Genomic DNA, 15,903 nt, shown 5'->3' on the forward strand with positions numbered 1-15,903 from the left:
AAAAAAATCACTTTCTACTTTTTAGGGGCGGAACATTTCCCAAACACACTTGAAGCACTCGACCAATCACAACACAATGTTCCAGCCGACCAATCAGAGCACAGTGTGCTTTTCAGAAGGAGGGGCTTCATAGAGACAGGAAGTAAACAGAGCGTTACTGACAGACTGGGAAGAGAGGAGCCGCAACAATGGAGAATATGGGGAAAATAATCAACATTCAAGCAGGAAAACCGGTTCTAGTAGAGCACGAAAACAACAAGACTTTGAAAAGAAAAAGGAATAATAGGTCTTCTTAATAATTATGATCATTATCATCATGAAATCATTTACTCTAGTCTTTATGAGCAGCTCTCTGACAGTATGTGCACATATTCAACAGCAGCTCGACAGGTACAGCTACAAGAAACAAAACACAGGGCTCTCAAAGTGTAAGACATAAAGGAATGATAGCATAATATCCAAACGGCTCGTCTTCATACAGTGGAAGTTAATGGTGACCACAGCTGATTCACAGTGCTTACTCACACGAAGCTATCAATGTCAATGTCACTTTTATTTGTATAGCACTATTAACACAACACATGTTGACCAATGTGCTTTACATCATCTCAGTAAGACAGACAAAATAGTACAATAGTAATAGAATAAAAATAATAAAAATGATCATCAAAAGGATGAATGGGCCATGGCAAAAACAAATGTGTCTTAAGTTGTACTTTAAAGACATATACAGAGTCAGCCTCCCTAACATGTAATGTATACCTATGGCTACTGTGAATATAGAGACCATTAAGATTACATACAGATTCCTGAGTTTTCCTTTAGTATCCAAGACTTTATCCCATTTGATGAGTAAAGAAAATTTAACAGCTATAACACACAGAAAATGAGGTAATGTCAACCTAACATTTGCCACAACAACAACGAGCGAACAATAAGTCATATGAACTCCTGTTTATTGTTGTAGATGATCTTCTGTAGCTGTTTACAATGAACATGTAAGAAGTTACTCATCTCTGCACTGATTTTAGTACAGATATTGCTCAGTGAGTGGAGCAACTTACACTATAAACTTTACTCATATCCACCCACAACCTCTCCACACGCTTCACTCTGCACACCAAAGAGACCACAGAAACTTCAGCATTAAATGTCAAACTCCATGACACTTCATTTCAACATTTACTCTCCTGATCCAAAGCAAAGCATGCAGAGAGCTAAAAATCAACCGGGGGAAAAAAAAATTAGTTTGGTAGACCCAACACAAAAACAAACAAGTAAACTTCAGTAGATTGGACACCGTTTTTTAACTTTCCCCACCAGTGTTTTCTTTTTAAGTTTCCAGCCAGCACCAGCATTTTTGATTATATTCACAAAACTTTCATGGCCGCCTGAATATTTTCTTGCACTTATTTGTAAACAGTCAATCAATATGTTAGGGATAATCCACGGCTAGCTGTGCATTAAACAGGGGAGGCAAATAACCAGTTGCCTTCGCGGAGGGCATTCAAATGGTTTAATTTTCCCGCTTAATAGCCTCTAAAAATGCTGGGTTGTTTCAACCCATGTTTGGGTCAAATATGGACAAACCCAACCGTTGGTTTAAATTAACTTAGGTTGTTTGGTTAAATGGTTAATTTTAAACCAACATTTGGGTTTGTCCATATTTGACCCAAACATGGGTTGAAACAACCTCACATTTTTCAGAGTATACCATGGTCATTTGCCAGCATTGACAACTTAAAAGCTGTTATTGATGTTTGTAGCACAATATTTGACTGGAAGGGTAAAATTGACGTTATTTTCAATGGATCTAGCATTCTGCCCGCTTTGAATCAAACACAGAGTTAAAGTAGTGCTTAAGATTACATTTATTTGAATGAAGGAATTATAGCACTTATTTGAATTTATTATTGACCGAGAGAGAGCGAAAGAGAGAGATTAATTATTTCAAAAACTCATTACACATAGCAATATTATTATTAGCGAAATTATTATTAGCAAAGCTATTTTATCACTAATAAGAGTCGCGGGGCAGCGTTGATATGTTTCTGTGCTCCTCAATGTTTCTGCATGTGCGCAGGGTGTATTATGCGTGTGTGCGCATCAATCAAAACAGCGCATTAATATAGAACGGTGATTAAACTGACCGGAACTACTTTATTACACTGTTTTATTGCACACTTTCCAGTCAATCACTGTAGAGTATCCAGACAGACCATGGTACAAATCAAAAGAAAAAACAGAACCTCTGCTTTTAAACAACAGCAACAACAACAAAACATTTTATTCTAGCTTCATTCATTATTTTTAGCAACACTTGACTGTGGGTTAGTTGAATAAAAAATATGAATTTTCGAACAAAAAGCTGAAAAAAATGGTGTGTTTGTCAAAGACTTTGTCCATCGATGGAGTAGATCGAGTTCATCAACACTCCTAAAGCTTCAAAAGCTTCAACATTTCATCCAGTAACATTAGGCAGTTTTGATTTATATGCTGTTTAATGTTTGATGATCACGTTAGCTTACACGTGTGTAAACAACTTCTATCCACTCCTTCTGGTTTACACAGATCTTCTTCTTCGCTTGTGAAGCGCCCCCTACTGTATTACAGATTTGGGATTGTGCGAAAAACTCGTCAATGGCGGGGAAAGAGTTAAGCAGGTACAAAACGTTCAGCGATTGTGTTGCTTTAACTCATTTTAAGCAAATTTAACAAGCAGCAACACTTTTTTTGTAAAAGTGTGACTATGCTTCGATTGGTGAAAGACATTTGAAAGACATAACAGACTATTGGTTTGTAAAATGTTCTGAATCTCACACAGAGAGGGAATGCAGACGCTTGCGTTGAAAGGTTACGCTACGACATGTGCGGAGACAAGGAGCGCGAGCGCAGCGGCTGGAAGTTGGCGTCTCCGCTACTTCCAGTGCTCCCACAGACCGCGGCGTCGGCGTCGGTGTCCTCCGTCTCCAGATCCTGGGGAAGAGCCGGAGCTCCCGGCTCTCCGGGTTTAGGCAGGCTGGACGAGGTTGTGGAAGACACGTTCATGCTCCCGCTGCCTCCACACACCGACATAGCCTCGTTCCCTCGACCCGATCCGTAGCGCAGGTTAAAGGATCCCGTAGCCACCGAGGCGGATGTGCTCGCCTCTCCTTCAGGGTGATAACATATAGTGGAGTACTTGTCATAGTCCAAGTCCATTTTGGAGAAGTCATTGGTTGCACTTTTTGTGCATGAATAAGTTGAATTGGCTGAGGACCCCGCTGCAAAACATGAACATATGGGGTTAATATCGTCATGTCTGGAGGCCTTACATGATAAACAAAAAACATTGATTTTAAGAAAACCAAGAAACCAAGATATCAGTTATGGATATTACTTGTGAATTAAAGGCAACTTCTTTTATTGACCACAGTCTCCAGATGTTGAAAGCTTTGGAAGACAGTTGCTGCACACCTTTAAAGGGGTCATGAAATGCACAATTAAAAGGTCCACTTAAAATGAAAGCAACAATTTTAGAAGTAATAAGCTATTTTCTCTCCTGTTTTTGACCCTCTCTTTCAAACACTTGTTTTTATGGGCGTCATTACACATTGAGGTAAACACCCACTGCTGTGATTTGGTAACAGTTTTGCATATTAAAATGGTTTTCAACGTCACTGGCACAATTACACATGTGGGACTCTAATACTCAAATACCGATGATACTCCAGTAAAAAAACAGTGTGGAAATTAATAATCTTTATTTATGTTTATTCCTAATGTTTTTGTGAGGTAGTACAGTATTGTATTACATAAAAGGTGTTTATCTCGTTATGTAGTTAAAACATTTGCCAACTGTGAAACATTTATGTGTATTACACATGCTTTATAAGTCTTGTTTGTGGCAAATAAAGTTTAACCCTTGTGCGACCTTATAGACATTTTTGTCTTTTTCAGTGTTATTTTTTTGAGAATTTTGCCTGTGTTAATGCCAACTGCATACATTTTGGCACAGGTGTGTATTTTTATTAGAATTTTAATATTTCGCCCTCATTTCCTTTAATAAATCTATTTTGCACTAGGAACACCTTTTGGTCAAAAATGTCCCCATTAAAACCACAATTTTTTATCCCAGGGCCATTTAACTATAAATGAATGCAGTCTTTGTTAATAGGCTTTCATTCTGTTGGCAAGGCTTAAACTCCCTGACCGAGGGAGCACTCGGCACGGATGCACTTGCACACAGCTGGCCCCGGGGCCTTCGCAAATATGCGTTTCCCCCAGTGAGCCCAAAGTCAGGGAGGACGAGGAGCAGGTTTTTCTGGTGGCTCCCTATTGGCACGGTTTCCCAGTGTTATCAATAATCTCACTGTATGGGTTATCACGGAACAACAGTGACAGAAATACACTGTGTAAGCCCTCTCCTTTCGTCTTTCCAGGAAACAGGGCGCTGGATGGGGTCAGCAGCTGTGGCCCTTTGGTAGGGATTCTTCTTCGTCGGTCTTGACTGACCGACTGAAGAGGAACGTCTCGGTTACGTATGGTAACCCTCGTTCCCTAAAGGAGGGAACGGAGACGTACGTCCCGTCGCCACATCTGCTGCAGTCCATTGGGGCAGCCAGCTTATTCAGCTCGGCTCCTCATTAAAAAACTGAAGAGCAATCGCACCTTCTGCTCCTTATATACCCGCGCTGCATGGCAGAGCAGCTGTTGCAAATGATTGCACGCCAAGTGCATTGGCTCGTTTAGTTTCACTTGAAGTAGATTGGCCTCTCTAGCGAGATTTCTATTCGTCGGTCTTGACGTGGCGTCTCCGTTCCCTCCTTCAGGGAACGAGGGTTACCATATGTAACCGAGACGTTTTCTGCTTATGCATATAGAGCCAATTGGATGTATTGGATGTCAGAGTGTGGTTTGTCTGTCTGTAATAAAAAAAAAATGTGCATGTGTGTTTTAGGGGTGACCCCGAATAGTCGAAGATTCGATGCTTCGATTGGAGGAGCCTGATTCGACTACCGATCTTACGGTCGAATCTTCGCAGAGGTGTTATGAAACGAGGATCATGCCACTTTGGCTATATGAGGGCGCTCAATTTCTGATTTCACATAGAACTACCGGTTTTCTGTCAATACATTAATATTCAGCCTATTATGATAATGCTGTATATAAAAATGTGCAAAGAAAGAAGCTTTTAATAAATATTTTTTAACGTGCGTGAATAAATCCAAACACCCCGTGGCCGTGACAGGTTTAAGTTTCACTTAAGGAGCGTCTTGGCGGCAAGGATTTAAATCTTTAACAATGTCTGGGATAAGAAAATCTAAAGTGTGGATGTACACCATCAGAAAGGATACTCTCCAAGGCTGGATTTAGCATCAGGAAAACCATGATCGCACTTCTGCCGGCCAACGTTAACAAGTTGGTTTTCCACGGGACATTCTAAAATGCTTAACGTGAAAAAAGCTTTTAAAACGCTTAAAAGGCACTTTAATGTGGCTTAATGTATGTACACAGTACACACTTTATTAAGAAACCATACTATGTGCAGATAAGCAGATTTAACTATTTTAGGAGATTAAGTCGAAACGTTTTTCACGTTAAGTGTTTTAGAATGTATTTTATCCGCGCACACAAAAGACTCCAACGGACACAGGCAGAGTGAAAGACTGGATTTGTTCTCTCGATCAGGTAAGGGTACAAGTGATTTCAAAACTTTTCAGCCGGTTCTGATTTGATCTTTGGATGCTGTGAACATTTTTAGCTAAAAAGACTGCCACTCAGTTTAGCATTTATTGTTGTTTCTGCAGTTAAAAAGACAAAGTTGAAAATTCTGGCTTCTATCGTTATTTTAATAATTTTTTTTATTTTTATTTTATTTATTGATCTGTCAGGGTTCTGTACATCGCGGCTTTGAAATGTTAAAAGCCCCGCCCCCAGCCCCACCCCCATACACATGATTCGACCATTAGTCGACTATAGGCAAGACTTGACGATTCTGATTCGACTATGAAAATCCATAGTCGGGGACACCCCTAGTGTGTTTGTGTGCTTGTAATATTTGAGAGAGGAAAACTTTACTGTACTGCAAAATCATTTTTATAAACTTAAACCTCTATAGTTTTTTTTTTTGGTTTCACTTTTTAAACTTTTTTACTTCAACAATAATCTGCCAAGGGTCTTCTTTAAAATGAGACCAAACTTTGCAAGTCTGTGCTCCCAAGTTTTTTGACACCATGGACCTATGTGTAACTTTTAAGGGTTAAGTTTCAAATGATCTGTTACCACAGTTAAAGTTGACAGGATAACTTGTGGTGTTTCGTGTAAACCAATTATTGTCACACTGTCATCCTTGTTGTTTAAAGGGAGGCTTTAAATAAGCCCTTTTGGGTTTTCTGCCTCTCCCTGCACAGTATTTGGATTGTATTTTCTTGCTCTTATTGTATACAGTATATTTAACATTTGTGCAAATAAAATTAAACTAAACTAAACTAAACAGACGTGATCTGACTGGAACTTCGTTAAAAGAAGAGTTCATCCGTGCTAACAGAATGGCAATACAACGACTGTGTTATTCCACAACTTCGCCCTTCAAACGTCTCGTAATCCTCAGAAGCATATATAACGCAATCCTGTGTTTACGTCTGTCTCGTATTTACTACTACATGCGCGGACCGGTGTTTTTGGACTCTTACTGGATATGTCAAAAGATCAAGGAAAATTTGATTTCTCAATTCATGAACCCTTTAATGTCACCATGAAATCAAAATTGACAAGTCTTATTTTTATGGAATATTGTGGTGTTTGTTATAAATGATTATTAATTACACAACGCTACAACAGTTGAACATGTGACAATATTAATTCCTCGATTTTAATCTGTAATGATATGGTTTCTTGAATCTAAAATCTTTTAGTCTGTGCCGTTTTCTGTTGATGTGTGAACAAAAACGCTAAACATTTGTAGTGCGCCTGACATCCAATAATTGTAATAAGTTTTGTGCTTTATAACTTTAATATGAAGCAAAGTCTCAACTTTTAAAATTCATACAATAACTGTTGTTTTGTGTCTCTTTAATGTGATGAATCACTGTAGCGTCTCAGCTGAACCGATCATCTCTTCCTCTTTACTACTAGTTACAGCAAATAAACATCAGTGAACATAAACTGAATGATAAAACTGAAATGAAATGAATCATGTCTCATGTAATTGCTCAATCAGTGTTTCAACAGGGGAAAGACAGCTTGTAGGCTCTACAATGTTACTTAACCTTACATTTACCTCAAGAAAGCTTTTCAATGTCCATAAACTCATTAGTTAACAAGAAAAAATAACTGTAGAGAAGAGCATTTTGCTTAAATATATGCACTGTATTACATATTCATTATATTTGTACTTATTCTGTTAGTGATGTCTTCATTATCTGATGCATGTTCGAATAAATCTGTTAGAATAAAACAAGTTATTACAGTTTATTGTCATTTAAATGTTTATATTTCCCCAAAAAACTGGAGTGTAACGATTCTGTTATTAAAAAGTTTTTATTAAAAAACTGCCTTAAGTGTCGTTTAAACATTTGTACAACTCAGTTTTAGCTATTTGAGTGCTGATTGTTAAATAAGTACAATTAATTGATTATTTATTTATTTTATGTTTTCGGCCAAGTGCATCCGGAATTGGTTTTGGCCCAGAATTTTCATTTCGGTGCATCAGTAATTCCTGTTCCTGGTAATCTTGAATCAGAATAACCCTCTTCTCTTCTCTGATGACGAGGGCGGTGCAACCTGTCACTCACATGAGATCCACCAATAGCAAACCACAACCATCCAACCATGCAATCAATTCCCCACAGACAAAATCAAGCCCCGTCCTACATTTGCTCTTGTTCCAGAAGCTTTTCACTCGGATATCCGTCACACTAGAGAAGAAAAGACGAGCGCAACTTCCATTTCATGCTGACTACAAAAAAACCTTTGCATGTGAAATGAGAAACAATGGGCCCTATTTTAACGATTTGAAACGCAAGTATCAAGCGCGAAATGCAAGTAACTTTGTGGGCGGATCTCGGATCTTCAGACCAACCCATTTTAGATTTGCGTCGGGTGCAAGAGTCATTTATCCCGCCGGTATAATAGCAACAGCGCTCGACGCAAATCTAAAATGTGTTGGTCTGAAGTAGCTTCATTTCTCATATGTGTGGTTTGGGCGTAATGTGAAATAAACCAATCAGAGCGACATCTCACATTCCCTTTAAGAGCAGGTGCGCTTGTTCCATGGCGGATTGCTATTATAACGGCGGATTTGCCAGGAGCGGTTCACAGCCGAGGAGACCGACGTTCTCGTCAGGGCCGTAAAACACAGAGAAGTGACATTGGGGATGGAGAAACACACCCAAAATAGCTTTGGTTAAACAGGCGTATGATAATTTGGGTAAATGTGTAAGCTAGATTTATACCTATTTTTTTCACATCTTCATGGACACCACAATGATTTCCCTCGTGTGAAATATTTTTCCTTGTAATAATGTATGATTTGCAAAAATGAAAACTGCTGCTTCTGTGTAGATGAGAGAATCAAAGTGTATGCACGCTACATTATGGCCAAGCATGCGCCCTTAAAATAGCATCAGAATAACATGCGCAACGACTTAATACTAGGTTTTTCTGAAACTGCAAAATAGCATCAGGGAACGTTTGCGCCAAAACACGCCTCCTCTTTGCGCTGAACCGCCCCCGGGAGCGCAAGTTCATTCTCTTTGTAATGGCCTTCCCCTTTAATTTGTTTTGCTTGGCGTCACCACTAGATGGCGAAATACATTTATTGGATATAAGGGAAAGGAAACCGAGCAAGAGTATTTCATGTTTGTTCTTGAGCTAACAAGCTTGAGAAAATGGTTCAAGCTTTAAGTTTTAGTATCCCTTTGGCAAGCAGAGCAAGCTATGTTTAGTTTGTTTTCTATGTATTTCTTTGGTGCCATTTGTTGATTAATTTGAACTGTTAAATATGTGTAGTGAATGTTTGTTTATATTGTGAATGTTGAGTTTATTTTGCTTTGATATTTATGTATTGTTTCTTTTATGTTTTCTTTGTAGTTTTACGGTGCCACCGTGCTGTGATGTAATTGTTATGGTGCTATTAAGTCAATGTGTAAACAGTGTTGTGATGCATGGAGAACATTTGCAACAAAGAATGGAGACAACGAATACTTCAGCAATGAAGTTTATTGCATCTTAAAAATAAATCGAAGGCACCCGTCGAAAACGGGTTCTTTTCTTCGAAGCTGAAGGGCCGCTACACCCCTATTTACCGACGTGCGTCTGTGGAGGGAAAAGTCTGCTGTGCGTTGTGTGCAAAATAGGAATGATACATGTGTTGGTGTACAAAGTCAATTGCGCTGGGTGCAAGATAGGGCCCAATGAGTGAACGTCTACAGCTCTGCTCACAGCCTCACACACAAGCTTTTGCTGTAGTGTAATACAATATTTACCTTAAAACTGCTTCATGTGGTAAAATATTACCTGGCTTTTATAACTTTTTTACACTGTTGCCTGCTCTGATATATTCTTAATCTTGTGAACTCAACCACTATAATGATCTATTCTACGATGAGATATAAATCTGAAGACGTAAATAGCAAAATTATACATTACGAACAAATACACCCAACTGTTAAAGCTATAATACAAGGACCATCTTTTCAAGCTAAGATTTAATTATGCTGCAAAAAAACAACCATTAACCCTATAAAGCCTATCTTTGATACACAAATTTCTAAGGCCTCTAAATGATCAAAACTGCTGATAAACCTGTCTCACTCAATCTCCTCCAGTCCTTCTGTCGTCTGATTGATCGTTCAGACTGTTTTATCAAGTAAAAGTCTTTCAGTATAATTGTACAAACGTCCTCCTTCAGCTCGTGCTTCACGTGTCTTTCTGCTGTCAAAACTGCACTGATTTATATCAAGTAAACCTTAATAACTTTTATATTTTTAGTAATATTTCAACTGGACTGAAGCAGCTTTGGTTTACTTGATTATCCAGACATAATTTTATAGAAAAATCATGAGAATCATGACCTTTATCAAGGTTTATTCGATCATCTCTCAATTATCCTTGTATTGCAATAGGCTACATTACGTTTTCAAACTACAAAACAATTAATATTATTGGCAGATATAGAATGATGATGACTGATATTTATATGGATTTCATGCAAGTATCAGCATCTGCACCAAATGGCATATTTTTGCTCAGTTTGTGCCTCTGAATAAATCTGAGGTGTTTTTTCCTCCTCCAGTTTGGGCTTCATATTCTCACTATATCATATACTATATGAGTCATAAAAGCCAAATACTCAGAATGTAAACCGTTCACCACTGCCACTTCATCCCTATGGTCAAAAACAAAACAGGCTGAAAGTCTTTTTTGAGTCACTGTTTTCATCAGCAACCACTCATATTTTATTCATGTTTAACTTGCAGAAATAATGAACTAATTTCAAATGCAGCGAATAGATCTTGTTAATAATAAAAATCATACAGTATATCATACTTCAGTGTGAATGCCATTAACTATTAATATGGAAGGAACATTTGGCCCTATTTACATACACTTTGGTTGATCCAATCACAAGTGGACAATGATAAACACAGATGTGCATGGGGTCCAAAACATTTTGAGCTTGCCCTTAAAAATGTTTGACATATAAAAGGTAATTGTTCTATAAAAAATAAGTTTCAGACCTTAAAACCTCCTCCTCACTCCAAAATAGCATTTGTTCAAACCAAACCAAAATTACTAATTTTCTCCTTCCACCACAAAAGGCACTAATTTTCATCAGTCGGAACGAATGCAATCTGATTCGGTATTCTGAACATTATATATATGTATATATTAACCCTAAACGTTGCAATCCGATTGTCATCAGCAATCCCATGTCCATGTGCATTACCTGTGTTGTTCAGAACAAACTTCAGTCGCGCGTTCAGAACCGCAGAAAGTCATGCCAGAGTAAGTGTTGTTTTTGCAAATCTAAAATCAAAGCTGACTTTTATATAAGCATGTTTGCATGACGTAAAACGTATGTAAATATACGCATCATGGCACTGCAAAGTAGTATCCATACCTTCCAGTCCAATCCAAATTTCATTCAGATCGAGCTCAGTGGGAATGAATGGGATCATGTTTATATGAAGGCTTTTCAATCCAGCTGATTCCCAACAGATTATTTGCTTCCATGTAACGTCACTCTGAGGACGAGGTGATCTTTTTATGATTTGGTGCGCAGTTTTTAGACAGTGTGTTCGTGTCTCTGAACAAGAATAGACATTATTTCTATCAATAATGTTAGCCATATCAGTGGCCGTTTACTGACGGCAGTCTTAAAGGTGACATAGCAATAAAAAAAAAAAAAAAGAATATTCCTTGCAGAGGATCAGAATGAGGGTTGAAAATGATTTTGTGCAAGTGATCTTGGTGCAAAAAATAACTTTACTAACTTTTTTAGTGATAAAGGCATGTCACGCCTGACAACTTGTGGGCAAAATAACCAAAACGTATCCTAACACCAGTGTAAACGGGCCTTGGAAAGAGGTGTACTTTCATCTAATAGAAAATTGGGAAAAGTTTATATATCGTTGCTGTCGGGCGGAAACCTCATATGTACAAAACTGCTACTTTTCATGAAATGGAATAAAGAGTTTTTTAAATATTTAAACACCATATTGTCAAAGTTGAGGTAACGGCTTTATATATGGCCTGACACTTATGTGTACTATTAACTACAATATTATTAAGATTTGACCAAAATCAAGCTCCAATGAGTCACAACGTGTTTGTCCAGCGAATGTCGGACATGTTTTGTACATCATTAGGACAGCAGTATCTGCATCGCATTTTCATCAACTTACAGGTTATTAAGTTTACTGTAGCTACAGTATGTGGACACTTAGTTTTTACTGTCATTTGGTCAAAATCGATATTATGAAATTAAAGACGAAGTGCTTTACAGGGTATTTAATACAGTATTGGCTGTGACTCGACGAAAAATTCCAGACTAAGACACCATTCTTCGCTCCTCAAATACATAAAACATTAGCCTTTCTATATATAGGCCTGGTTTCACAGTCTTAAGGCCAGGATTAGGCCTTAGTTCAATTAGGACATTTAAGTAGCTTTTAAAAACATGCCTTAGAAAAAAAAAACATTACTGGTTTGCATCTTGAGACAAAACAATTGCACGGACATATTTTAAGATATGCTTTCAGTTAAAACAGCTCAAACATGCTCACAGACTAGGCTTAAACCTTGTAAACGTTGTAATTATTCAAACAGCCAGTTCTTTATTCACCCTCGCATTGCAAACAAGCAGAGATGAACTGCATGCAGCACTACATTCACGATAGGGGGCAGTTTGAGGAGCCAATGGTGTAACAAGGTTTCGTCACAAGCTCTTTTTAATACTTTTCATTGGTTAGATATTTGCAAAACCCACAGACAGACGTAAAGGGTGAACAAAAGTGATGATAAATGAAAAATAAAAATTACGAAATATGAAGATACAGGGTTTCCACTCGAAAGCAACACTATTTGATTTCATGATGTGACCACTCTCAATCATTTATGTTCTTTCTTACCTTTTAAAGCCTCCAGTCGCTCATTTTTCACGCGCTGCACCTCATCTGTGATCTTTGCGATGATGAAGTTGAGTGTTCGACCCCACTTGATCGACTCGATAAGCACGTCTAAACCGCGTGGGTTTTCTGCCAGGATATCCAGCAGTTTGCTAGTGCGTTTCCCTCTGGTGGTTCTGCAGCTGATCTCCTCCGTGTCTTCTCTGGTCAGGATCTTCTTAGAGCGCAGGTAATCAAAGTGCCGCTCAGCAATGATCTTATCCACCAGGTATGGTCGTAACCGGTCTATGGCCTACCGTGAAAAAGAACCAAAGTGAAATACTTACAGGCTGACATTTACAATCATTCTCATCTTTCTTTAGTGTGTAATGTTGCTGTTTGAGAGTGAAAAAGCTCTGCAAAGCTCCAGTTCTTCTCTATATCAGTGTCAGTGTTTCTGAACTCCCTGAAACGCCTCCATTGTAGTCTTGAGTTTCTTCCGGGAACGAACACGTCACAATATTCCTCGTTTAAATAATTCATACGCAGAATAAAGGGATGGGGCCTGGTTGAGTTAGTTAGTAGTGTGTTAAACTGGTGGTTATGGTAAGGGGCGGGACATTTCCCAAACACACTCGAAGCGCTCGACCAATCACAACACACTTAACCATTGGTCAAAGAAATGAAATCATGATATTTTAAAATAGTATGTTCTATAAAGCAGTGTGTTTTAATTAGTGAGACATCTAAAACATTCTGGTATCCTGAGGACCGGAGTTGAAAAACACTATCCCTGCCTCTGAATATGCCAACTTCCAAACTTTATACTAACGAAAAATATTATGTAAGCCAAGAGGCATGTCCAAATTCTAGGACTGGTCCGAATACCATTTTTTGAGCTTCGAAGCTTCGGTAGAAATCAACACCGAATATGTGTACTATATGTGTACGAATGCTAACACCGAGTGCAGTGTCTCATTTGGTGCAATATGAACACGCGACACGTTCAGAACTAAAGGGGTGGTATAATGCCCTTTTCACAAGAAGTAAAATAAGAATCTGATGTTCCCAGTGTGTATGTGAAGTTCTAGCTCAAAATACCCCACAGATATTTTTATATAGCATGTTAAAGTTGTCACGTTTTGAGGGTGAGCAAAAACGCACCATTTTTGTGTGTCCCTTTAAATGCAAATGAGCTGCTGCTCCCGGCACAGGGGGCGGAGCTCCAAGAGCTTGTGTGTGTGTTTGTGTGTGTGTGTTAGCAGCTCCGATTACCTCACACAGACACACACACAAAATCTCAAAAACTCCTTTTAAACCGGAGTCAGACAAAGATGGAGAGACTCAAGAAGTGACAACATGTGGAATGCAACAGGACATTTCTGAATGGTTAGGTTAGTTGATGAATTTATGTAGCTGATGTGGAGTTAACTAGGCTATCTTCTAGTCATTGATTAGCATATTCTGTCATGATAATCTATAAATAGCGTTCCCGGGGGCGGGGTTTATGTAAATGTTAGGGTTTGTGATGTCACTAACCCGGGAGGAAGCTCAAGTAGTCCCTATCTCTCTCTCATATTGTGCCCTTCTTTCTGGGTCAACATACTATATCTGCATGCAAAACATGTCTCTGCTGCTGATGTGGCTGCCATTCCTGACATAACTGGACACATTACATCAAATATTCCATTTATGACAAAATTAGGCTATGAGTTGAACATGCCAACCACAAATCGTTGAGGTTTTTTGCTCAAAATGGCCACTGCTCCTCGTGTAATGTAGGAGAGTAGACCATATATGGCAGAAATTACATAAGTGCATTGCATATGCTTAAAATAATCTATTTCCATCTTTATTTTATGTGATGGGGTTGAGTTGTTAAGCTTGACAGTGCCCTCCCTGACTAAAATATGCCTTAAAAATATTAATAAAAAGTGTGATACTAGTGACCATCTTCTGCAGCACTGTTAGAGACCTGAATGATGTCATTTTTGGGAAATGATGTCACTTATGGGTTGAGTCTAAATTATTATAGCGGAGAATGTTTAGCATGATGGGGATGAGGTCAGACTGAGGGACATAACTTTGTAGATTAATTTTTTTTGAATTTTTTTCCCCACAAATAAATACTAACAATATTGCCAAAAAAATTATAGACACTGTGCACATTTTGTTAGATTTTCCATAGTAAAAATTCAGTGCCTTAGGGACGTGACAAAATGCCTGGTTTAAGAGAGAAAAAAGGCATTATTTTATGATTAAAAAAATATTTAAATGAAATGTTTTATTCATTATAATGGACATACCAAAGTATTGATAAAAGCTTTCCATGTTGGTGAACAACTAGTCTATCATAAAAAGTCTGGGGGACTGAAATATTACCAAATGCAAGTTTACTTAGACACTAGTGATTTGATTCTCACAACTATTTGAACGAAGCAGGAGAGATACTCATAGAAATAAAGGTTAACCTTTGTTTTTGAACGCATGTCGTGAGTTACATACATACATTTTGAACAGTAACTTAATTATATTAGGCCCTATGTCTAATATTTAATCTAATTCATCGCGTAGGCCAATATAATAAACAAGCATGCCTGAAAGTTCAAGTGTGCACTTTAAATGGTTACTGTTTACAGCTCATTGCAGCAACTCAATGAAAATCCTCAAAGATATTTCGATCGGGTTTATGATCAGCCGACCGACCGGCTCACGCCGCTTTCACTTCCACTTTATCGAACGCGAAATCTGCCAAACTCGCAAACATGTTCACAGACAATCTGTTTAACGCACACTTTCATCCACATGATAGCCTACTCACTTCCTTCTTTATATCGGCCATTTCGTCCTCCGTCAGGTGAGTAACCTCCATCCTCCCTGTTATCTGCTCTCAGCTCGTCTGAGTTCTCGACTAGTTACGGTGAGAAAATATGACCACGAATTCAACGTCAAAGACGGGAAAAGAATGAAAGGATTATTTATATGATAGACTTTTATAAACATGCGCTGGCGAAGCACGAACTCAATACTTCTGTTGTGACTGAACTATCTGATAGTTCTCTAAAGTTAAGGGGAACTACCGGGATATCCAACTTCCTTATTTGACGCATAGAGGCGCACGACGTCACAATCCATGCCCTGCCCTGACATTTGCTCAATGTGTAATATCTACATCTGCATTAACTGTGCTGTTGCACATCATCATCTGCGGCTGCCACATGGGAAACCACTGCGGATCATTTCTCTGATTCTTCTGAATGGTTCTGTTCCTTTTTTAATGTTATTTCAGGATTCTCAATTTGTTTGTTTCTTG

The 15,903-nt window shown here is 38.4% G+C and overlaps 1 protein-coding gene across 1 annotated transcript; it reads right to left on the reverse strand.

Moving 5' to 3' along the window:
- Window positions 1-534: 534 nt before the first annotated feature.
- Window positions 535-15,713, reverse strand: bcl10 (BCL10 immune signaling adaptor). The gene is made up of 3 exons (XM_079876290.1): window positions 15,412-15,713; window positions 12,615-12,903; window positions 535-3,263 (listed from the first exon to the last, which is right to left on the reverse strand). Exons 1-3 carry the CDS (start codon window positions 15,460-15,462, stop codon window positions 2,860-2,862), a joined length of 744 nt encoding a protein of 247 aa, XP_079732416.1. The 5' UTR covers window positions 15,463-15,713; the 3' UTR covers window positions 535-2,859.
- Window positions 15,714-15,903: the final 190 nt, after the last annotated feature.

The sequence above is a fragment of the Squalius cephalus genome (assembly GCF_949319135.1).
Source record: "Squalius cephalus genome assembly, chromosome: 7".
Classification (NCBI taxonomy): Eukaryota; Metazoa; Chordata; class Actinopteri; order Cypriniformes; family Leuciscidae; genus Squalius; species Squalius cephalus.

What these genes read in the sequence shown, in the direction of transcription:
- bcl10 (XM_079876290.1), bottom strand. Translation starts at nt 15,462, where the DNA reads ATGGAGGTTACTCACCTGACGGAGGACGAAATGGCCGATATAAAGAAG. An exon ending in TGGCCGATATAAAGAAGGAA is followed by an intron (nt 12,904 to 15,411) that starts GTGAGTAGGCTA and finishes TTTTCACGGTAG; the next exon opens with GCCATAGACCGGTTACGACC. An exon ending in GCGACTGGAGGCTTTAAAAG is followed by an intron (nt 3,264 to 12,614) that starts GTAAGAAAGAAC and finishes CATGTTTTGCAG; the next exon opens with CGGGGTCCTCAGCCAATTCA.